This window comes from Capricornis sumatraensis, chromosome X, assembly GCF_032405125.1.
Source record: "Capricornis sumatraensis isolate serow.1 chromosome X, serow.2, whole genome shotgun sequence".
Taxonomy (NCBI): Eukaryota; Metazoa; Chordata; class Mammalia; order Artiodactyla; family Bovidae; genus Capricornis; species Capricornis sumatraensis.
This window is the reverse complement of record NC_091092.1, coordinates 41,649,226-41,674,868: the sequence shown is the minus strand read 5'-3', so window position 1 is coordinate 41,674,868 and position 25,643 is coordinate 41,649,226. Positions and strand designations below refer to the sequence as shown.

Genomic DNA, 25,643 nt, shown 5'->3' with positions numbered 1-25,643 from the left:
GCCCTGTTCCTTTGGTTTAAAGCTTTGATCCCTGTGAAAATACCCCCTACCCTGGGTGGGCAGCCCCATTGTATCCCATCAACCATATACACTGTGAGCAGATGAGGTTCAAAATTTCTGCTCAGAAAGGAGGTTTTGAGGGTGGTGTGAAGGGGAGAAGATACTGTGTACCTTAGGGGAATGGGGAGGGACAGCATCACCTGGAAGGGGGGTGGTGGCAAGGGGAGCTGGGCCCAAAACAAACCATGTGTGCGTGTGTGGCCGTATGCATGGCTATATATGAGCCCCTCCCATGGCGGCAGCTGTTGAACACCCTTTCTTAACCCTCTCCCAGAAACCTTGATTTATGCTGCTTTTGGAGTCATAGAACCAGACTCTCCTCCCAGCTACAGCAAGATAATAGCTGCCGGCTACAGCTGGGAATTCTCGAATTCTTTCAAACTAGAGACTAGGAACGAAAGGTGAAGAAAAGTTCTTCGGGGCCTGCTGTGCTAGGTAGCCTTCCTCTGAGGCCCAAAGAGGAAAATGGGGCCCAGTGGTGTTATCTAAATGCTTCCAACTGGGCCTGAAAGCACAGAGCCATGAATTGTGGAAAGTGAACACCGGTGCTCAATCAGCACATCCTTTTGTGTTTCTAGACTGATTGTTTCTCCTTGTCTCTTCCATCTGAAGAGTAAGGATGAGTCATTGGCCTGACTTCGAAAATGAGGAAGGGAGCCCTGAAAAGTAAGATGGTTGTTTATGTAAAAAGAAAATTCATATTTAATTTTATGTCACCCATCTTGGCAATATGTAGCAGATAAAGTAACAGCTTTAATAGTTTGGTAAAGGAACGGGATTTTGTCAGTAAAACTCCACACCCACTGGACACTGGCAGAATGGACAGCTGTCCAGAGTGTCCCTGCAGTCTGTCCTGACCAAAAGCCTATTCTTCAGTGCCTATTCCAGGGCCTGAAATCCCAGTGGCAGAGTCTTAGCTTGGGAACTGAAACGTTAGAAAGTCTTTGGGAGTCACTTATAAAAAAAATGCAACCAGTCCTTAAGCCTAGCAAGTTTTATTAATCCTACCTTGCTGCTGCTGCTAAGTTGCTTCAGTCGTGTCCGACTCTGTGCGACCCTATAGACGGCAGCCCACCAGGCTCCCCTGTCCCTGGGATCCTCCAGGCAAGAACACTGGAGTGGGTTGCCATTCCCTTCTCCACCCCCTACCTTAGGTCAGCTTAAAGCCCTCAAGTAGCTGCTTGTAGGGGGAGCAGAAGCTTTAAGGCCAAAACCTTAAATATTTGCCAAAACCTCAGGGTGAGTTTGCTTATGACCGAAGTCCAAATTCTACTCTTTCACATACCACTGCACAAGTTTTGCTAAATCCTCATATTCTCAGTACTATTAAAAAAATTTTAAAGCTAACTCAGTTTTATTTAAGTCAATTTATCATAGTATTATCTACTAACTTTGTCTTAATGAAATCATGGGTTGGATGTACTACTATGCATGTTCATACATTTCTGATCCACATTACAACAAAAATTTATTAAAAAAAAAAAAAAAACAAACCCAAACTTCACTGGTCCACATACCACCAGAGATTCACACACCTCACTTAGGGAAGCACTGCCCTGGTTCATATAAAGTATATTAGATATAAAAGTATACATTAAAAATAAGTCGTAGTCCCTCTGTTCAAGGTACTCAATACCCAGTAGTTGAAAACAACTGTTGCCTTTGTAGTTAGTTGCATGAGCTCTGGAAGATCATGAATTTATGGGAGGTCATGTCTTCCTCTGCGAGGTCATGAAATTCAATCAATGCTTGCCTTCCAATCTGCCCTTTGGTCACAGGGCTCCACAGGTGGAACATATCAAACTCACCAGCCAAATTATGACTCTTAATTGGTGTTTCTTTTAAAGTGGATATGTCATTTGTCAAATGTTCAATGCAGGAGCAGGCCTAGCCCCAGGCAAAATTATGAAGTAGGAGAAGAATGCCAGAGACGTAGGCCGCACTCAAATATTTGTTGAAAAAAGGATGAATGAGCCTTCCGTCCTTGAATCCCTCTCTCCCAACCCCCGCATCCACCCGGTGCCTTTTTAAATTCTATCTCCTAAATATCTCCAGTAGTGTTTTCCCCTTCCAAGTCTCCTCTGCCGTAGGACTTTATCATTTCTTGTCTGCATTATTTTCACAGCCTCTTGCTTCCAATCTGCTTTCTTCTCCAAGCCAATCCCCACAATGTTGCTGTAGAGATATTTTCATAGGGCAAACAAGATCATATCATTCCTCTGCTTAGAAGTTCCTTCAGTGCTTCCCCAGGCTCCTTTGCGTGGTTTGGGGACTCATAATCTGACCCTTGCTTACCTCTGCCGCTTTAGCTTCCCTAACTCCCCGGCCTGAGACCCTTACTTGCACCTCCCATCATCCAACTGGGTCATGCTCTCTCCTGTCAGAATCTTTGTTCATGTTGCTTCTTTTCCCCTAACACCCTCCCCCCATTTTCTTTTCTCACTTCAACTCCTAGTGGTCTTTCAAGCCTGAATTTAGGATATCACCTCTTCTGGGAAGCTTTCTGTGACTTGCCTTCTCACCCCTTAGAACTTTGCATTTGCCCCCATGTTAGCACTTACCACATGCTGGGTTGACATTTTTCTGTTTGGTTGTCTTTCCCACAAGACCCGTAGATCTTTGAGGTCAGGTACCAACGGTTAATCTTTGTATCTCATTGTTTGTACCTCACAGTGTCTGGCATGTAGCAGCAATTCAAATATTTGTTATTAAATGTATGAATGAGCCCCTCAGTCACCTACCTTTCCTTTGCCTCTCTTCTCAGCCCACAAGTTCTGGCACACAACCTCTTCCTCCATTGCCTGGCACTCACTGCAGAATTCCTGGGGTAGAGGCTCTCCTTTTCCTGTCTTTATCTGAACCTGCTTCTCCCTAGATCAGAGACAATAGGATCAGATGATAAACTAATTCACACTGAGGTGTTGTCATTTCATTATACAAATACTTACTGAGTTCCTACTATGTGCCAGGCATTGTGCTAAGGTGTGTGTGAGCCACTAGAAAGAATATGGGAGTTAAAGATCCCTACTTATGGGTAATGACTAAATGCATTTCTCCTCTGAGAGGTATGTGATTTTCAAAGAACCGGATTTCAAATGATGAAATTTAAGCAAGAGAGGTGGGATTTGGGGTAGGAGACCTCTCAAACAGGCTAGCTCTGGCTCAATGAATTTGCTGTGTGAAACGGTTTTCTAATGAATTAGGCTGACTTTAAGCCTCAGGTTATCTTGTTGTCACCAGTTGTGCTTTGCTTCATGAAGGGTCACCAGGGGCTACCTTACAGGAGACATTCTTTTAACATCCTGGGATCAGGTGCCTTCTCTGACTTTGTGTGCTTCTATTAAATTAAACCCCATGGGCTGTCAGATTTTTAGTTATAGTATTCAAAGATGAGGCAGGTGTGAACTCCTCCCCCCCCCCCCCCCCCGCTCCGCCAGCGGTCCCCAGCTGCCCTGAATGTGACTATTTGTGGGGTAGGTTTGTGAGCTGCGTTGGGAAAAGGAATTGAGGGAAGCCCCTCAGAGAGCAGGAAGAAGAAGTGGATTTTGTGCGGAGGAGGAAGACCTCTTGGGAGGCTCTGGTGGCCAGAGATGAGCTGGACCTGGCTGGGAGAGGGGGGTACCGAGGCCAGGGACCTCCACGCACCCCAAGGAAGGATGGAGAGGTTGCAAAAATCCTAAAGGGAAAAGCCCACTCGGCTGTAGGCCAATGAGCGGCGGGAAGGAGGAGTGAGGCTGGGGAACTTCTCTCGGAGCCAGTCAGAGGGGACGGCTGCTGGGAAGCCAATCAGCGCGCCCGAGCCTGCAGCCCCTCTGCAGTAGTTATGCCAGAGCGCCCTGTGTAGAGCGGCGGCGAGCCGGCAGCTGGGCTGGGCGGCCAGGAGCCACCGCACGCGCTCCGCGTCCTCCTCTCGCGCGGCTCCTGCGGGATCCCAACACTGCGGTACCCCAGCAGTTCCCGCAGCCCCGCGCCCGCAGGCTGGCCACGCGGCCACCACCGCCCCCTGGCCGCGCGGTTCGCCTCGCCCCGCCCCGCCCGGTCCCTCCTCGCCCCGCCCCAATACGGTCAGCCCCGCCCCGCCCCGAGCCACCAAGCAGTTCCCGCCCTCGCCCAGCGCCCAGGTAGCTGCGAGGAAACTTTTGCAGCGGCTGGGTAGCGGCACGTCTCCAGCTCCTTAGGGCCACTGCCAGGCTTGCCGAGTCCTGGGACCTCTCTCGCCCCCGCTGCCACTCTCCCACTCTCTCCTCGCTCCCCGCGAAGCAGGATGGCAGGGACCGTGCGCACCGCGTGCTTGGTGGTGGCGATGCTGCTCAGCTTGGATTGCCCGGGACAGGCGCAGCCCCCGCCGCCGCCGCCGGACGCCACCTGTCACCAGGTCCGCTCCTTCTTCCAGAGACTGCAGCCCGGACTCAAATGGGTGCCTGAAACCCCGGTGCCAGGTGAGGAGTCGTCCCTCGCGCATTCCCCGCGCTGGGCGGTGAGCCAAGGGGCGCATGGTGGCCGTAACCCGAGCGCGCTAGCCCTGCGGGGCCGCGATCGTGAGCCCAGCGGCTGAGTACCTGGGAGTGGTCCCCGCGCTCGAGCCCGGCCAGGTCTCCCGAGGAAGAGAAGAAGGGTATCTGTGGACCGTGTCCGCATCTCCCAGGCTCGCTGGGCTGTCAGCGAAGATGCGAGTGGTTGAAACGGCGAGCATGGCCTTCTAGCGGGCGCCCATTTTTTGGGGAGGGGGGTAGGGCGGGAAGGCTGGAGTTGGTTCTCCTAGCCTCAGCGAACTGGCGCCGCACATCCGAGCTAGTGCCTCGGGAATTTGCCACCCTCGCTCACACTTACATGCCAGAATTTCAGCCTCAGCTGGACCGCGGCTCCAGCCATTCTTTCCCCAACCTGCCCTCACGCCCTCCTTTCTGCAGCCTTGGTTCCCGAGGCTCGCGGGCCCAAGTGCAAGCAAAGTTGAGGACAGATCTCCGAATCCGCAGTGACAGGTAAAGACACGCGGAGGGAAACTTTTGAGTAGGAGGGTCCCCCAAATGAGGAGGACTGAGCCTTTTCCCTTCAAAACAGCGTCTGTTCTCTAGGCTGGCAAAATCGTTTCCAAAACCATGCTGCTGGCCGGGGGAGCAAGAGTCCAAAGATGATTTAACTCCTCCCCTTCTCAAATTCATCTGCCTTCTTTACAGGCTGGACCCTGAAGGGAAGATGATTTTAGGTGGAGGAAAGTTTCTGAACGCTTGCCTTTTGTTCAGCACAAGCAGATCGTGTTGTAAGGGCATATTTTAACCTTCCCTGAGCGCTGCCGCTGTCAACAGATGAATATTAATGGCCTTGTGTGATTGACTGTCCCACGGTTGGAGTCCTAAAAGCCTGCCTTAGAATCCAATTAGGACAAGTTGCTACACTGACAATGCAGGCAAGAAGAGTCGGCTTCAAACAGGTTAATTTATCAGAGGTGCGCTCTAAGAAATGGCTGGTTGTATTCACAAACCGTAAAACGTTTGTGGCCTTCGGGGTCTCTTCACCACCCATGCATCCACCAAGGCGCGCGTCCCGCGCTTCCGAGGGATCGGGGAGCAGCCCTCGCCAAAACTTGGCTCGTGGCTCTCAACAAGTCAGGGAGGCGGGCCTGCTGGTTGGGCCAAGTTGTGAATGCGATGCGCGCCCTGTGGGCGCTGCCGGCGAGCGTTCGCTAGCGGGAGGTTACCTAGGCAGCCAGCGCGCCCTCAGCCTTTTCTTTAGGTGGATGAAAAGAGCCAAGCGAGCCTGCTGTTTAGTTGCAAAGGTAATTGGTCACCCTTTTTGGTGACTGAAATACATTTGCACGTACGTTAAATATTGCTTTGCAGGATTTTGCTCTACGGGAGGGTAAAACTACCTCTTCCACTGTTAAGTGTTAATAACATACCACGTGGGCGTGTGCAGGAGCTGTAAGGGGCAACCTATGAATCAGTTCCACAGAGCTGAAACAGCGGGCGAATCTCTCTCCCCTCGAAGTGCCGTGGTAATTAGATTGCTAAGGCCAGAGACATGCTTTTGTTGATAATGTAAAAACTGGTCTTCGTGGGATGAGCCCCCACAAGATGAATCGGTCCAAGGTTGGGGCTGGGGCCACACTGGGCAGATTTGAAGCCAAGGAGTAAAGATTGTACTTAAAAGAGGAAAAAAGACCAGAGGCAATGCACAGATACTCATTTAGCAACCCCCCTCTACAGAGACTCAAACAGGCCCTCACCCTCCCTTGCCCTCCCCCAGATCTCTGGCTGCCTGCCTCTTTGCAGCATCTGTATAAAAGTATGGCGAGGGCCCACACACCGTGTGTATGAGATTTGGCCTGGGCTCCCTTCTTACAAGTTCCCTTACTCCTGGCCTAAGGATGGCCATATTCCATGTAGAGAACAGGGACTTGTGATGGAGATTTTTCATTTTCCTCAAGTATCTCCCAAACTCTATAGGAAAAATCATGTTCCGAGTGTCTTTACCATATAAACCCAGCGTTCTCTACTTCACTTCTATTTAACAAACATATGCCCTGTTGAGCACCTTCTATATGGCAGGCACTGTTCTGACTCGCCCTGGAGCAAAGCCAAACTTCAAATATGGTGGATGATACCCACACAGCTACCATATAGCCTGGATTTTCTGGGGGCGGTGCAGATTTCCAATAGCCCTGGCATAAAACCATGTGTCCCAAACTTTAGTTGGGCAAATACGGTCTTTGTAGATACAGAAAGCATGGTGAAAATCCTAATGTCCATGTGTGGAAAGAGCTCATCAGTATTTCAGAGAAGAGATGATAATGGCGGACTTAAATACAATGGCAAGTGCATAATTTCAAAATGAATAAATGTGTGATTTGCTGCTGTCATTCAGTGGTTGGAAATTGAAAAAGAGCTGCAAATTACTTGATAGTTATGAACCATCATGATGACCGCTTGACATTTTTTCCCCTATCTATATTTTAAGCCATGTTCAGTATGCCCGCTCCACTGTATTAACATTAAAGCTTTCTTTGTCCCAGATAAAATGAGATTTGGTCACAGTAAGGAGAAATCCTCAAGAATGTCCTGTGTCACTTAGGGGGAGCATTTGGGATTGACTGCTAACTTCGACCATTAGCAGAATTGGGTTAGAGTGGAGAAGGTACATTTCTTATGCTAATATGGATGAGACTAAATAGCATTTGAAATTGGCCCGCCTAAATAAATCACTGGTGCTGAAGGACTACACTAGACTTCCACAAAGCTGATCTAAAGCCCTACAATCTCGTGTTCCCGTTATTTTTGGTGTTCAAACACACAGGATAGCAATTCTAAATGGCATGTCCCCCAAATCCATAGATCTTTTCATACCCCACTTTTTTTTAAAAACAGGATTTGTAACTTGGAAAGCACCACAGATGGAAACCAGGCACACAGTTAGCATTTGGCAGAAAAATCCATATAACTGACTTTCAGTGCAGCTCTTTTGCCCTTATTTAATTTAGAAAAATTCAGAAAAAAGCCAATGAGCTCATAAGTCTAGATGTTTATTTTGTTTTGCTTAACCTACCCACAGGCGCAATCAAGAATGGATACAATTTTAGGCAAGGAAAGTGAGCTAGTAATCAGACAATGATGTTTCCAATTGTCTCAAGGGAATGTTACAGAAGTCTGAAAAAAAAATTCCTCTAAACAAAAATCAAGTGTAATTCACTTTATGAATGCCATACACCACTTTTGGAGGGGGGTGGTGGTGGTGAAGGGAATGGATGGAAATGAGAAAAACAAACCGTGGTAGTGTTGCAACTCCCAGAAGATTGAGGAATCTTGCCTTAGAGGGCCTTGGAAAGTGCAAGAACCAATCCAGAAGGCCAAATGCCTGTATGGGTAAAAGGCAGCCTTGAAGAGCCAAAATCGACTTGGAGTTTCTCAAAATAGATGAAACAACATAAAAATAAAAATCAACATTCTTGAAAAAAGAGAGAGTTTGGTATTCGTTGCTGTTGTTTTAAAGTATGAGAACTAGCAATCTCATCCGGGTTGCCAGCTGTGGCTCCCCAATTAGTTGGAAGCTGTTAGTGGTGCTAAAGCCGGGAGAGAGAATAAGTGAGGCATGGAAGGGTTTCTCTCCCCTGAGATTGCCCTAGACATTTGAGTGAGCAGGTGATTTGTTGAAACTTTGGAAAAGTCGTATTACCATGCACTAACTTGGACTAGTTTGGCGAACTTGCTCAGATGTGGTCTGAATATATTTATTACGCTAATTCTGATGACTGGTACCGAGACGTACTTAGAGGGAAGCATCAATCTGATTGAGGAGATGGCTGATGATCGGTGGAGCACCTTAGCTTGAAAGGAATCTCAGATTGCCTGCTCCTTGGCAGGCTCTCTTGTTAGGTGTTGGGGGGTGCCCAGAGGAAGAAGACATAGTCTCTTTTGTCAAAGCGCTCACAGTCTAGTGGGGGAGCATACGAGTAAAGAGGCTTCTCAGGAAACTTGTAGGATTAAATAGGGTGAAAAGGGCTAGAAAATACCGTCAGGAAATTAGCTGAAATGGTCACAATAGCCAGCCTGGTCAATGGGGGAAAAAAAAAAAAACACTGAAGAGATGAAGTGGGAGATAGGGAGAAGTCGCTTAATAGGGCCGCCATCTTAAAAAGAGTTTTCTTAATTCTTGGAGCAAATTCTGTTTGTAAGCATTAGGAAATACAGGCATAAGAAGATTTCAATGGATGTTAGATGACACAGATGGTGTCAGTTTGGCAATGTGGTTTTTTTCTTATGGGCTGGTAGGTTGTATCCAATGTTTTGATGCAATATTTTTGAGCATTCTGCTGCTTCCATCTTTAGAGTTGCAATGTTTGCTGTTCACTGTAGCCTAGAAGGAGGCTGCTTATTACCAACCTGGGAGAAAAGAGGTCCGGATTTGTCTGCTATGAGAAAAGACAGAAAATATGTTTTCTCCTTAAATGGCAGCTATCAATAGGACCACGCCAACTCTAGTGTTTGATGCATATACAAAAGCATGGGTCTTTAGAGGTATCTTATTACTCATTTCTAAGAAAATTGAAGATAATCACTTATAACTTGTGCACATGATACATCATTTGGAAAGAATTTCACTGGGGATCATATTGCTCAACTGAAAAGTTCTGGCATGCTGAATTTGTACATTTTTGTGAATGCTTCCTTTTACTCTGATCTCTAGCTTTTTTTCTGCATATGGTTATTTGTATGTTTTAGATTATAAGCTCCTTAAAGGGAAAGCACCGCATTTGATGCAGTGTGGAGCCCAATGCTAAGAGTACCGTAGCATGTTTCGTAAATAATAGATAATAGCATTTTTAGATCATTATGTATTCTTTGATGAAACTCTCAAATCCTTTCTTAAGCTATATGTCATCTTGCTTAAAGTCTAAGTCCAAATTTTTATGAGACATATTGGGGTATGTGGACAAACTTCAAGCTGCATATATTTTGACTGGAGACTGATTCAGGCTTACCTCAGTTAGCTGGCGACTCTTACCATCAGGCAGGGCTTATTAAGGCTGAGTACTCAGAGAACAAATTGAAATTAGCAACATTGTTATGACTGGCTTAGTATCATTAAAGATCAACAATTATTATAGCACATAAATTGTAAGACATCTCTTAAATCAAACTCTCTTTGATTTAATGTCAGCTAGACCTTTCTCACTAATGTTGACATTACCATATTTGGGAGTTGAGCTATAACACATGCATGGACCTGTTGAAGTACCTCACAGGTTTCTGTAACCTGGAATCAGAATTTGTGCACAGCCTCAATTCCAGAGATCACACCAGGAGCCAGCATCTCGTCAGCCCTAGCTGAGCTTCTAAGCGGGTTCGGTGTTTTTTGTTAATCTAAGGTCTAATGGAAAGTGTGTACTGAAAAATCCCCCCTCTTCTGCCCATGTTTAGCAAGTTATCAGGCTTGAAACAGGATCCCGAGCACTCCATTAAGAAACGAGTACCAGAAAATAAGAGTCCAAGTCATGGGCCCCCAACTGGCTTTAGAAAGAGCATAAAGTAATGGGAGTTTATCTCCTGAAACATAATGACAGTAAAAATGTGATTCACAAAGCATCCTGAAGGTGAGCATTATCAGCAGAGAAAATGTGCCTTTTGAAATGCTGTGTGTGAGCGGAAAACGCTCACTCGAACATTACAGTCTTACTTGAATGCCTGTTGAACAGACAATGTAAAGATTTACTTCTCTTCTTCAGATTAGGCCAATTGAATATTAATTATCCAAGTGCTAATTATTAGAAATACTCGTTTGCCATTTTTAAATAAAAATGAATCCAGATTGATGAACAGGGAACGCATTTCCATATTACAGCCTTATTTGAGAGTTTGTGTTTTTTTCTCATGAATAAAAAGGAGTCAATGTTAGGACCAAATGTGTTGCTAGTGTTCTGAACAGTTAATTACGTCTAGTAGCTGAAATTGTATTTATATGCTAGATTAGTAAATCTACTAAGCTCTTTGAAGTATACTTAATAGGCTTATATTGATAAATAATTGATAGGAAGACAGATAAAATACAAGCGAAAGTGGCAGTAACAGGGACAGAGAAGTTAAAGCAATTGTAAATGAAACCTCCACCCACTGGATTCCAAGCATTCACCTGAAAGTTGAAAGATGTACATTTCTCAGAAGTGGAAATTTTGAGAGTTTTCAGTATTTTTCAAAACTTACACAATGAAGCATGCATTTATTCCTTATAAATTCAGCAAAACTTTAGAATTTTAATTGGCTTTTTTGAATCTGCCTTTTGAATATAAGTTTATTACTGGAAAATTAGAAATCCTGATTATGGTATCTTTAAGGTATGTGTTTATAATTATTTATATCTCCTTACTAGATTGTGATTTTCTTAGGGTTATAGGGGCTGTGTTTTATCTTTGTATCCCCAGTGTCTAGCATAGTGCATAGTACAAATAACAGGTACTCAATAAAATTTGTAGGCTAAATAAATAAATGGAATTATAAATGTATTATAACCATAAAATTTCCATAAAACCATTATTTAAGTAGTTGATTCATTTTTACTGATATACTAAAGTTTCTAAAAAAAGGAACTACTTTTTCAGGTCAAAAATCCATTTGTTGCCTATAGGTAAGTGATAAAGGACATTGGTTTAATGCATTTGGCTGTACTATAACTCCCTGGAAAAAGTAGAATAGCCAAGACTTACAAGAGGTAAGTAGTTTGTACTTGTTTACAAGGTTATTTTAAGTAGTTAAAAATAAATTTAATATGTCTACATGTACATAAATGCATATTACATAAATGCATACATTTAACTTCACTTTACAGATCTGTAGTATGCAGTGTGAAAATAATGCAACTGGTGTCAGTTACAGAAACATATACTAAATGTATATCAGTTTTTCTTCAGTGTTTGCTGTATCTTACTTATAACATCAAGCTTCATAAATGTACATCTAAAAGGACCTAATTCAAAGTGGATTTGCAGCCATGGGAATTTTATTGAAGTAGTATAAAGGGCCTTATGAAAGTCCTCTTAATTTCTGTATGCATTACGGCATCCTTTTAAAGTTGGCTGGCGATGTTCTTGCAGATACAGGCCCAAGTAGTATAGAAGGGAACAGAGAAAAAGATCATGATTGTTTAAAAATATTAGATTTGAATAGTTTCCTTCTTAATTATGATTCTGTTCTCTGTCTCCCAAACTCTGCATATTGGGATTCTCCATTGCTCTTTGTCAAATTTTGGTTTGGATGGTTGAAGCTGAGGGAAACATGGTGAAGCCAGGAGAAGTTAGGGTGACAGATACAGGGAGTAGGTAAAAAGCCCTCCCTCTGGTATGTATCAAAAAGTTGACTCACACATAGCAGACTAAAAAGGATGGGGAAACATTTGAACATGGAAATTAACATATGTGCAGAGACAATACAGAGGCATGCCCTAATTACATTCGGCTCCCAGAATTACCTTATTTGTACTTCTTACTTAGTATCCATGATTTTGAAGTTCATCGATTATTCATAGTCTCTGACAGACCCTGTGCTCACTGAATGTAGGAGTCATGTTTGATTGTCACAGTATCCTCTAGAGTGGTGAGTGGAGTGCCTTGTACAGAGTTATTATTAAAAGTTGAAAAGAATGTAAGAATAAACACCTAAAGACCTAGTTTGGAGGACTTTATCAGTGTCAAATGACATCCCAGGATGCCATGTGTGCTAAGTCTCTCAGCCGTGTCTGACTCTGTGTGACCCCATGGACAGTAGCCCGCCTGGCTCCCCTGTCCATGGGATTCTCCAGGCAAGAATTCTGGAGTGGGCTGCCATGCCCTCCTCCAGGGGCTCTTCCTGATCTAGGGATCGAACCCAAGTCTCTTAAGTCTCCTCCATTGGCAGGTGGGTTCTTTACCACTAACACCACCCAGGACACCCTCAGGATGCTATGTACCTAGAGAAACACTGATTCTCTGAATGCATCATTTTCTAAAGTGATTTGTAGCAGAGACTGAGGAAGCGGGGTGGTGAAGTTGAAGCATATTTTTCTATTCTTTGTGACCCTGGGATCCTTGTTGCCCCTCTTTAAAAACTGAAGTTTGACAAGTAGAGAGATTTTAGCTGCAGCTTTATCTGAATGTGGTATTTGTATATGTTTTATGTATATATTAATAGATTATATATGTATAAATATATGTTTCTGTTATTTTGATAGCAACAATTCATATTATGTGTTATTTAAACTGTTTGAAAGTTGTGAGTTGCTACTCTTTGCGGTGGGTGGTCTTTCACAATCATACCTTACATTTGTGTCATGAAAGCTTTGCTTTTATATCTTATGTACAAACAATGCAACCACTCATAAAGTGTCTGCAGTTTCTGAGTTCCACAGATCTGCTTGGTTCCAACAGCCCCCATACATATGTGTATACTTGTCCATACACACATGTAAAATATCCCTATAACTATCCACCCTTAATAATCCAGAGAATAAGCCTAACCTACACTAGGAAGAACTAAGAGGATACAGCTTTTCAGTGCCTGAGTTAACCATTTTCAGTTGGATTCACCCCAAAGTGTTGCAGATTTAATTGTCACTGATACAGAGCTACTGCTCATTTATTGAGTTCCATCATTTCTCTAAGTACAGAGATATGATCCTTGTTTAAGTTGTGATGGTTAACCCATACTATGAATTCGGCTCATTTTGGAGAACTACTTCTAGCGCTGGCTGGATTGCATGTTGAGCTCTCTGGAAATGAGACTATGACCCAAGAGATACTTTTCAAGTTAGGTTTCATGGAGTGATTTTATTGGGGCACCACATTTAACTATTTTGAAAAACAGATGGGAATTCTCAGAAAATGAACCTATTAATAATGAACTTTGTATGCTATCTCTGAATAAATATTACAAGTTTTTCATTCATTCTTCAACCAACATTGATTAAGCACTGATTCTATGCCAGGTACTGAGCTAGGAGCTGATGAATAAGATAAAACCACCGCTTAGGGAGGGAGTCAGTAGGAAGACTGTGGATGTCAAGGCAGTGTGATGAGCTGAGTGCCCTGTGGGGATCTGGTTGCTGTTGAATTATGGAAGAGGGTAACCAGTTGCCCTAAGTGGGCTGTCCTGTAAAAGCATATGCAAAGGTACAGAGTTAGTAGACAAAATGAGACATTTGTTGTATTGGACTAGTTTGGATTATTTGGAGTGCAGATGTGGGAAAAGTAGAGGAAAGATGAACAAGAGAAGTAGGTAGGAAATGCTAAGGAATTTTGATGAACTATATCCAAGGATGATGAGGAGCCATGAAAACATTTTAAGAAGAGGAAACACTATTCAGTATGGAGACAACTGGAGAGTGAGTGGTGGCAGAGAGTTTTAATAACGCAGGTGAAAAGGCAGGGCAGTAAATAGGAGAATAAAAGATCAAGTTGAGAGAATAGAGGAAGTAGAATAGACATGACTTGTTGACTGGTTACGAGGATAGAAGGGAGAGTCTAGAACTTCTAGTTTTGCTGGGTGGTGGGCCACAGCAGATAATAGGTGCTCAGTAAATATTTGCTAAATGAATGAGTCAAACATAGGAGGAACGTGTTTTTGAGGGGTAAAATCATGAGTTTGATTTTAAACAGGTTGAGTCTGAGGGGTCCTTTGATCTTTGGGGCAGAAATGCCCGGTAGATAGTTGAGCTTGTGTTTTGGATCATAGAAGAGAGAGCAGTCAGGGCTGGAGGTATCTATTTGGACATTAGCAGCATGTAGATGGTAACTTAAAACTGGGGATAGATAGATGAGATCACAGGGAAAGAGTGTATATACTCTTCTGGAGTACTAGAGAAGCAGGATTGCGAATCATTAGCATATAGGCTCAAGTTGGAACTCATGGGTGTGGATGATATTTTCCAGGCTTTTGCATGTGACATGTCTTAAAGTGTGTTTTGCCAACATCTGGTGATTTTTCAGGGGAAAAAAAAAAAACAGCCAAAGACTTTAAGAACTCTCTTGATTAAAAGTATGAGTATATGTTGTCATAGTGCAAGACTTTGCAAAAAAGATAATGTCCTCCAACATACACACACACAGACTTCTGTGTAGAAAAATACATTAGAAGCAACGGATCAGACTTCTATTATTTTTGGTAGCAATAATTAATAATTATGTGTGTCATTTAAACTGTTTGAACGTTGTTGTTAACTCTTAGCGATGGGTGGTCTTTCACAGTCATACCTTACATTTACGTTGGTAAAGCCTTGTTTTTATATATCTTATGTGCAAACAATTCAGCCACTCATAAAGTGTCAGCAGGTTCTGAGTTCCACAGATCTGCTTGATTCCAACATGGAGGTCCCTCTGGCTCTCCTGCTGTGGAGAGAAAGAAAGCTCTAACTGTGTGTAGCTTTGGAGCTCTGGTCTCGATTCCATTTTATACTGGGCCCTGCTGACGAGTCTTTGAAACATGTGGTTCCAGGCAAATACTAGGAATACCTATGTAATTGGGCTGGCCTTTTCCTTTTTTCTTTATTTTTAATTGGAGGATAATTGCTTCACAGTATTGTGTTGGCTTCTGCCATATAACAACATGAATCAGCCACAAACATACGTATTTCCCTTCCCTCCTGAACCTCCCTCCCAAGTGTCTATGGAGATGGGAATTTTTTTGGTTGGTGGCGGGGGGAAGGGTCGTATACTTTTCTGTTTCTCTAGCAAAATGGTTTCTTTAATTTCTCTGTTGCTGAGGTTACCATTTTCATTCAACATAAGCTTGAAACTCCTTGTTCTTCAGTAGCTTTTTTGAGTCTACTTTGTTTGGTGGACTAGTTTGAAAGGGCACAAGAGCATGGAGACTACAATTCACTGAGTGCCTACTGGATGTCACTTGTTTTATGTTTAATCTCTCAGGCAATCTACACAGCAAAGTTAAAAGGTAGGTGATGTCATCTCCATTTTACAGATGAAGAAACTGAGGCCCGGAAAAGTTTCCTTTCCCCAAGGTTGTTTAAGTAGTGGAGCCAGGATTTACATCCAGATTAGTCTCAGTCCATAGCTCATGCTCTTTCTAGTATTCACACTGTATTATGAGAGGAAAGAATATGGTCTGGATGGATATAAAGTTTTTGTCCTAAATTCCCACCCTCCTTTGACTTTTGTGATACTGTACACTCTGGCTTTCCTTCCTAATTGTAAAACTGATTCTGTCTTTGCTTGTTTATGCTCTTCCTCCCACCCTTCATTAGACACAAGTGTTCCAGTCGGGTTTGTCCTTTGCCCTTTCTGTTCTCTTTGTTCATTCCCACAACCATTCCCATGACTTCATTATCTTCACTGCTTGAATGACTCCCCCGTCTCTTTCCAACCTGACCTCTTCTTTGCTGTCCAGTTCAGTATTTCCCAGTTGCCTGTTGGATGTCTCTATCCAGAAGTCCTGCCAGTGCTTCACTTTCAACACAGTAAAAAATTAGTCCATCATTTTCTTTTTCTATCTGCACAAACCTGCCTCTCTCCAACATTCTTATTTCTGGTGATAGCATCTCTGCATGGTACCGAACTTGAAACCTTGAAATCACCTTTGACCTCTCTTTTTATACATCTCACATCCAAATCAGATGGCTGAGTCCTGCAAGTCTGCCTCCATCTTGCCTCTCACTCTTATCCTGTTGACATGTGAGCCCTCTGTTTAAGCATAACAGGCTGCTAACTCATTACTGAGAGGATCCTGTAGTTGTCTGCCTTCAAGCCTTTACTTATAGACCACCTGACTATCTTCCTCTCTTTGGTGCCTGTGGCCATCTTACCCATTTTTCAAGGTGTCAGTGAAATGTCATGTTCTTCATGAATCACTTTATGATTCCCCAAGACTAAATGTGATTGTCCCTTTGAACCCTGTGATCATTGAACTTCTATGGCCTTGGTTCTTCTTTGCTCTTGTAATTATTTATATACTTGTTTCTTATTAGATCCTTGCTCATGAAAGTGTGGCCCTTGGACCAGCAGCATCAGCAGCATCTGGGAGCTTGTAAGAAAATGTAGAATCTGGGTTTCAAAACGGAAAGAAAAAAGCAGAATCTCAGGTGCCACCCCAGACCTACTGAATCCGAATTTCTATTTTTTTCAACAGGATTCCCCAGGTTACTTATATGCATATATAAACTCCTTGAGGGTAAGAACATTGGAGCACTTAAGAGAGGGTCTTGCATATAATAGATCATTGTTCTTTTGACTTCTCAAGTTTGTGCTCTGCTTCAGCTGTTTATTCACTGATGCGTGGGGTGTGGGTGGAAAGGAGGGTGGGAGGAGGGGGAAGGAGAGAGAGATTCGGAGAGCGTGGGAGGAGAGGGAGAGGATTTAGGGGTGTAAGAAAGTGAGAAGGGGTAGGCTAGAGAGAGCCTACGGGATCTTTGCTCATTTGCTAATAACTACGACTAGTTTGGAAAATAGTCTTTGCTCCCCTATAGTCTAGGCCTTGGCTTAATTTAACATGGCCAGAGGCAGTATCTCTTGTGATTATTTTGCTCTTACTCTAGGGAACTAGGAACTTCCCTGTAGTTCAAAAGAATCTGCTTGCAATGCAGGAGACCCGGGTTCAACCCCTGGGTCGGGAAGATCCTCTGGAGAAGGGAATGGCAACCCACACCAGTCTTCTTGCCTGGAGAATCTAGAGCTTCCCAGGTGGCGTGGTGGTAAAGAATCCACCTGCCAATGCAGGAGACACAGGTTCCATCGCTGGGTCAGGAAAATGCCCTGGAGGAGGAAATAGCAACCCACTCCAGTACTCTTGCCTGGGAAATCCCCAGGACAGAGGAGCCTGGTGGGCTGCAGTCCGTGGGGTGTTGCAGAGTCAGACGACTGAGCATGCGCATGCCCTAGGGAAGTAATGGTCCCCACGTTCTCTTTTGCTGCATTCTGTGGTGTGTCTTCTCTGACCATCTCCAGAAGTCAGAGTGGAGCCTGTGAGGAGTTTCAGAGAGCCACAGGGGAACTGTGCTCAGTGTTTCAAATAGTCCCTTCTGTTTTCAGAAACAGATTTTCTGCTTTGTTTTCAAACTTCAAAGTCTATTTCTGAAATAAGGTTTATTTTCCCCCACGGAATTCTGAAGGTTTTATACAAGTGTTAATTTCTAAAACCCAAGTCATTTCTTGCCTTTGAAACTTCAGTGCTGTGGGTCAATTTAATAACGTCGCCTGAAGGTTCTTTTGGCCTTCAAAAGCTGTCAGATTGCCGTTTTGTTCTTTGAGAGAGTGAGGTTGCCTCATTCACAATGCCTGAAGGTGATGTTGGAATCAACATTTATTGTTATTCAGAGTCTTCCCCCACCCCTCAACAATATTCAGTTTTATTTTCAAGTGAGGTCTTGGTGGCTGCATGATGTTTTACCAACTAACAAATTCCCCCAAGCTCGGGAGCATTGCATAGAGGAGTGATAAGTAGCCCAAGTTCCTCTGACACCCACAGTAAGGGCAAGAGGGAGTGCTGTGTGTGCTTGTCTTCCTTTTTCGCCTTCCTCTTTCCCACCCGCACGCTCTTTCAAGTGGTGATAGTTTAGAACAGAAGGTGTTTTATGGTTTGCTATATTTATTGAATGGTTTTGTGTTTCTTGTTCTCTTAAAAAGATGAGTGGGATGCTTTGTATTTTCCTCACTATATTTAAAGTGGCGTTTCCTTTTCCTATTGCTTCTGATTTCCTTTTTCCCCCTCTTTCCCCCTGTCTTCCTCCGCCTCCTCCACATCCGCTTGCCCTCAGTGAATCTGGAGAGAAAACAAGCTTTGCATTTCTGCCCACATATTGGGTTGGGGCATCTGGTTACTTCTCTTGGGCTATTGTGAAATTCACTTCCTTAGTTTGGAAATGAAGAGGTCTAAAATGTGCACTGATGAATTTACACTCCACTTTCTAAGAACTCTGAGTAGTTAAGAGGCTTCTTGTACAGATAGAACAAGGCTAAATATATCTGACTTGAATACCTCTGATCGTTGCAATATAGTTTACATTCACTCTTTCTTTGTCATAATTCTCAATGAATGCAAATTGCATCTCTGTTCTTACACGGAATGCCTTTCCTTTTTCTCGGGTTAAGGGAGCCATGGGGTAGAACTGCCACCTACCTTGTAGGCTAACCAAACTGTAGTCTGCTTTTCCATGATGAAGGGATCACATTTCAGGACATTGTTTCATTTGTAGGATTTTAGTGGCCTAGTTTCAAATTTGACTGCAGGTTACAGAGTGTATTCCAATTGGAGTATTCTGTGGTTTTTTTTTTCTGTGTGTTTACACTTTGGGGATCTTGGGTTTGTCCTATATCTATTATCTCTTCCAAGCCTGGCCAAGGTTGTTAGGTTATGCAGTTATGTATAAATATTTAACAAGATAAGTTAGACAAAATGTGCTTAAAGATACTTTCACCCTCCCCCCAACCTCCTCACCACACGAGGCCCCAGCTCAGTTTTTGTGTGGACTCACAGATGGTTGCTTTATCTCACATGTTTGGATTTGGAAGACATTCCTTTGCACTTTGCTTGATGGACACAGTGAAATGGAAGCTTTGCACTCAGTCTTGACTACCAAAATGGTAGCACCGAGTAACAGATAACATTAGGCTCCTCTTCCTATTTTTTTTTTCCAGACCAGTTATCCAAACTCCCCGAAGCCAGAAGAGTTTTAAGCATGAGATTGTATGTTTTTTAAGAAAATATTTTGGATAAAGACTAATGCTCTCAAGTCCGGAATAACAATTAGTACCATTCATTAATCAGGGGCATGTTTTGACTTTGAGTCCTGGCAAGGAAATATAAACTGTGAAAGTCACACATATATATGAACCTCAGGCAAATTTATGACTTGTCAACCTTTTAAGGTTAAATTCTTAACCCCAAATCGGGGCTGGCTTTATATGTGGAGTTTGACACATTCCTCTGGGCCACTGAACACCCCCCTCCCTGAGCCCTTTGCTTAACAGCAGCTAATGGCCTAATGAGCAAGAAGGATTTCTGCCTCTTATCAGCTGCCTAAACAGCAACAGGAAGGCTGATATACAGAGTACAGGTCAAAACCTGAGTTCTTGAACCAAAAAAACCACAGGGTCAGTTAAAAACTCTGGATATATGGCATCGTTATAGTCATCAATACCTGTCAGTAAAGGAGCTGGACACTTGAGTTCAAACAAATAGTTAATAGTTGTCAAAAGCATGAACAGTCTAATTAATTTTGCTAGTAGTCCTTTCCTTCTTTGTTTAGTTCTTCTATAAATAGCCTTCATATAGTCTTTAATGAGCTTTTAGTTTGTGCCTGGAAGTTGTTATGGTCATGCGGCAGGAGTGTTTGATTGTCAGATGGTGATGATGATGGAGGCAAGGGTATTTATATTTTGGCCTCAATTTTGGAAGGGGCTGCCAGATAAAGGTAAATAGATCTTTACTACTACTTTTCTTCCTTTTTGAAATGGAGTTTTTGAATAAATACACACTCAACTTGCCACAGAGTCAGAGAAACCTTTGTGATTCTTCACATTGTACTCAGACCTTTTTAAGGAGAAAAGAGTCATGGCTTGTTTCTTAGATCCACTTGGAATCCAGGCTCAGACTCGCATAGGATAAATATTTTAGGGGATTCAGTGCCCATCATAGTGAAAGCCCCTTGACTTTCATCTTCCGCATTTGCATTTTTTCAGAGACAATAATGAAAACATTTTTTTTTTCAGATTCCGTTCCGTTATTGAAAATCCTATTTACATAAACAGGCATTGTTGTGGCTTAGGGAAGAATGTGGGGTCCCATTCTTTAGCTCCTTGTATATCTTTGCTAAGGCTTGTCTAAATAGAAGTAATGACGCTTTAGTCTAAGCAGCTTTTCTCATTTAGGTAAGCAGGGTGGTTTGAAATTTCAGTTTACTAGATAATTGAGTTTCTTCTTAATTATTTCAGGCATGCAGGTTGCTCTCTTGATAGCAAAGACCTTAAAAATCTAGTAATCTCCTCCGGCATCCATTGGGTAATAAAATCCTGTGCATTTTCAGGGGTTAATTTTCATGACAATTGTGTATCCCCTCCCTACCCACAACTCAACCCCCACCCCTGAAGAAATTCTGCTATTAGGGCTTTGATCTCCTCACATTTGCAAAAAACACACTTAAAAAATATATAAGGATGATGCTAGAATAACTGGATCTAGAGGAAATTTAAATATATTCAGATTCATGCTCATTACACAACTTTCATTTAGCATTTATAATAGCCTTGTCATATTCTTCAGAAAATCATCTGCCTGACTTTGCCAGACTTGGTTTTCTGCCCTGAATGAAAAACTGAAGATCAGCAAAACTGGAGCCTAACTATCCCCTATTCTATCCTATTTCTCGAAAAAAAGAAAAGAAAGGAAAAAAAATGAAAGAAAAAGAAAAATTCTCACAGGTCATCTAGTGCATAGTGAGGTGAGGAAAAACCTTAAAAAAAAAACAACTCTGGCAGCCCTCACATCTGCTATTCATTCCCACTGGTGTGACTTCAATTCAGCAAGTTTTTATTGAGCACCTGTGCTGGGGGCGGTGCTAATAATCATTAACATTTATTGAGCCAGGCGCTGTGCTAAGCCCTTTATGGGCAACATCCCATTTAATCTTTACAATAGAACTACCAGGTGGGTATGATTTCTCCCATTTTACAGATAAGGAAAACGGAGGCTTACAGAGGTTTAGTGACTTGTAACAAGTTTGAATAACCACGAAATGAATTAAATCTACTTAGGCTGGTTTCAGAGCCATGTTCCTAATCAGTACTCTTGGGATGGGCTCAGCATTTCTGGGGATTATTTTTGAAACCAGTTTTGAGACTCCAGTATATGTCAGGTACTAGGGGTTTGAAGTAAAACAACAACAACAGCAACAGCTCTACTCTCTGTTCTTGATAGGGGAGGCAGACATGGAGACAGATGAGGACCAGGCTTGGAGGGGTCTCTGTATCTGTTGAGGGTAAGGAGGAGGGCATGGGAAGAGCGAAGGCTTGAGTCTGTGGGAATGCTTGATTTTCCTGTTCAGTGAAGGTTATCATCTCTGGGTTGATCTGCCTCAGTGATTGCATCAAATGGTTTCCATCACTGCCCTAGTTGTCTGTAGCATCAGCTACCTTGAACCCCTGTACTCTTTAGATATACATGCAGGGTCAGCATGGTTTGGGGAGAATTGGCCCCATAGTTCCCATATTGTTTCTACTTTATTTCAGTTCTTTCTTTTCAAAAAGTAAAAATTAAATGAGGCAGATATTTCCAAATCAAATTACTGTGGTCTCAAGAGCTGGTGGCTTTCTGAAGGCAGGTCATATAAGACTAGCAGCTCGCAGGGAGGTCCTAGATCCAGGCTTAGTCTTTCAGCTTGATCTGGAGCCCTCCTGGCACTGCCTCTTGGAGCCCACACTGGGCTCTGGAGAGCTCTGTATCTGAATCATCCTTAGCCAGACAGGAGAATGAAGTTACTATTAGCAATTTTTGAGTTTTTCAATGAAATCCTGGGATGAGAAGGCAAATCCTCAAATCACCTGTTTGGGTAATTTATTTTTGTTTTTAGTAGCTCCCGAAGAAAGCAAGGAGGAAAAAAGTCACTACTGAGCATCACGGAACCATCTTTTAGGTGTTGCAGTAATAACTTAAAATTTCCTCAATTTTTGGAAACATTTGGTTCAGGGCAAAGTGAATTCACCAACGTGTGTGTGTGTTTGAAATAATATTCTTTAGTTTCCAATCTCAGCTTATCCCAAACTTAAGTCTCCAAGTTTCTTATAGCTGATTTGCTTGCCAACTCCTCTCCCATGCACTTTCACCTTCATTAAATCTCTTCCACAGAAGGGCTTGCCACCAAGTCTAGACTTCAGTAACACACAAGAGGAGGGCCAATTAGTGAAGATTTTGATTCATATTACATGAGAGTCGGGGGAGGAGGAGGAGGAGGAGGAGGAGGAGGAGGAGGAAAATCTGTCCTTCCCAGTCCTTCAGATACTAAAGTTCTAACACAACAGTATGCTGAAGATGTATAAAATTACTGGAGCATTTACACAGCTATTCCCCAAGATGGCATAAATGCCACAGCACTAGAGCATGTCAGTGTAGACACTCAGATCAGCTGAAGGATAGGAAAAAGGAAAAGATCAATAACGTTGCTTCTCACTAAGGGATCAAGAGTGAGGGTTTGATTTTCTTTTGGTTGGATTTTACTCAGGTGCAATGTGTCTGTTGTACTAACAAGGCAACCGGCTCCCTTTTCCACAGGTTCCTATCATAGGGAAAGGGGAAAGATAAAATAGAGGGCACAGATTATTTACAGTGGCTGAGAAAGTAATTACAAGGCGCAATGGCTTGAAACTGAAATTTAGGTTAGCCATTAGAGCTGGGAGAAGCATCTTAACAGTAAGGGCAATTGGGCATTGGAAAGATTTGCTTGGTAGCTGGTTAAACAGCATCTCCAGAAGTGCTGGAAGACTAGGGCACCTATAATGTGAAGAAAGACGATGGGATATGCCAGCTCTCTTTGTGGTTGTTCGGTTGCTAATAGCTTAAACGTCTTTTTTCATGTATATGAAATACATCTAATTTATCAGACTTAAGAAAACAAACAGGAATTTCCCTGGAAGTCCAGTGGCTAAGATTTTGCACTCCCCATACAGGGCGCCCAGGTTCAATCCCTGGTCAGGTAGCTACATCCCACACTCACCAACTAAAGAGCCCGCACGCCGCAATGAAGATTGAGGATGCTGAGTGGTATAACAAAGATCTGGTACAGCCAAATAAATAAATACTTTAAAAGATAACAAACACATTTGAGCACTGAGAATGAGCCATTTGGATTAGTCTGAGCACCTTTCTAACAACTTTTCTGTAATACAAGCCAAGGACTAAGGCAATATTATTATTTTTTGCTTCTGCAAGACGTCTGTTTTATGGCTTGGGACTAATGCTGTTAAAGTGATATTTGGGTTTTGTCAGTAGGACTTTCTCAAGGCTGAACATAGATAAAATTTGTTTTTTGTCCCTTTTGATCTTTTTTAAAACTTTCACTGTGACTGTCCAGGTGTTCTGGGTTAACTCCCACTCCCTCTTTCCTGTGCTGAAGGAAGCTCCCACATAAACTCTTTAGGTTTGAAGTAAGAGAATTAATTACTCAAGAAATGTTGCACTTTAAGACAACACCTGATGAAACTGCTTAATCAAAGTAGTAACTCATTCATGATGAAACATTGAGACATTACCAGCCAGATACTTGGGGAGTTCCCAGGTGGCTCAGTGGGTAAAGAAACCGCCTGCAATGAAGGAGATGCAGGTTTGATCCCTGGGTTGGGAAGATCTGCTGGAGAAGGAAATGGCAACCAACTTCAGTATTCTTGCCTGGGAAATCCCATGGACAGAGGAGCCTGGTGGGCTATGGTTCAGGGGGTCACAAAAAGTCAGACATGACTGAGCAACTGACCACACACACATAGGCAGATACTTATAGGTGGTAGAGAGGAAAGCGTACTAGTTTCCTTGGGCTGTCATAATAAGTTACCTCAAATTTTGTGGCTTAAAATAAATGAGTTTATTATCTCATAGTTCTGGAGGCTAGAAGTACAAAATCAAAGTATCAGCTGAATTCCCTCCATAGGCTGTAAGAGAATCCTCCCTGGCCTCTTCCAGCTTCTGTTGGCTTCAAGCCTTCCTTGGCCTGTGGCTGCATCAGTCCAGTCCCTGCCTCCGTCTTCACATGGCCTTCTGTTCTTCCTGTATCTCCTTTGTGTGTGTGTTGTTCATAAGGACATGTCATTGGATTTAGGGCCCACCTAGATATCCAGGATGACCTCATCTTGATATCTTTAATCACATCTTCAAGACCCTTTTTTCCGAATAAGATCACATTCACTGGTTCTAAGGGTTAGGAGGTAGACATCATCTTTTTAGGGGTACCAGTCAATCTCCTATAGAAGAGAACTTTCAGGGCCTCTTGAATCATACCAATTTACCAGAGCTTTCTACTCTAAGGGTAGCTTGTTCTAGGGAAGCTTAAATTTGGTTGTAACATTTCAGTGTGTTTCCTGAAGGGGATGTGGGTGGCAACTGCTGTTAACCCACTTTCTAAATGGGAGTGAAATGACTTACCTAGTCACGCTGGATCAGAAGAAGAGTTCTGAAACAGAGTAGGCTACCATATTATTATTCAGCGTGGACTTGGTGTCTTAACTCTTGGCCTTATTGGGTTGGATTTTTTTCTTATAAAAATATATCTTTTTCTAAACACTTTAGCTATAAGAAGGCAATCATTGCTTATTAACCACTTGAAAAACCTTTCAGATCCTTTTCAGGCGATCTGTAGGGTCAAGGTGGTTGGTGTGTTTTCAATCTAGTTTTTGTGGTTTGCAGAAACATCAGGTACAGGGATTTTACAAACCAGAGACATCTGTGAAGCAAAAGATTGCTTTTTTTAGGGTCAGGTATACTGAGTCTTGGGCTTCCCTGGTGGCTCAGTGGTAAAGAATCTGCCTGCAATGCAGGAGCTTCAGGAGACACAGGTTCGATCCCTGGGTCGGGAAGATCCCCTGGAGAAGGGAATGGCAACCCACTCCAGTATTCTTGCCTGGAGAATTCCATGGACAGAGGAGCCTGGTGGGCTACAGTCCATGGGGTCGCAAAGAGTCAGACATGACTGAGTGACTAAACAACAATTCTTAATCTAGAATGGGCTCAGTGATTATTGATTAACACATAGTTGGGAACTTAGACTCTCAGACCAGAAATTATCTATGCAGTCATCTAGTGAGGCCCAGATTTTAAAAGGTTTTTGGTTGAGTTGTCCTTGGTAGCAGAGCAGATAATAACACTTTAGTCTTGATACAGAGGGTTCTTTCTTTCCCCCTGCCCCAGTGTGATTTCATACACAGGGGGAATGGCCTAGCACTTAGATTGGCCCTAGGTTGTTGAAATTCTCAGCTATGCTTCAGGTCTACATGTTTGAAGACTGTATCTGAAAAATAAAAACTATACATTTCCTAAAATATGGGATTTCTGCTACTTATCTGAGTAGAATAGCAATTAGTGAAAGAGCGACTTGGGAAGACAGGAAAATTGCCTTGGTTTAGTTCTTCTGGCAGATTT

The 25,643-nt window shown here is 43.0% G+C and overlaps 1 protein-coding gene across 3 annotated transcripts in view; it reads left to right on the top strand.

Annotated features, from left to right (window-relative positions):
- The first annotated feature begins 4,165 nt into the window (after positions 1 to 4,165).
- Positions 4,166 to 25,643, top strand: part of GPC3 (glypican 3) — a 458,636-nt gene continuing 437,158 nt past the window's right edge. For all 3 annotated transcript variants that reach the window (XM_068962139.1, XM_068962138.1, XM_068962137.1), the window contains exon 1: positions 4,166 to 4,499. In XM_068962139.1, coding sequence (XP_068818240.1) covers positions 4,325 to 4,499 — 175 coding nt within the window. In that variant the 5' untranslated portion in view covers positions 4,166 to 4,324. The remainder of the gene's footprint in view (positions 4,500 to 25,643) is intronic.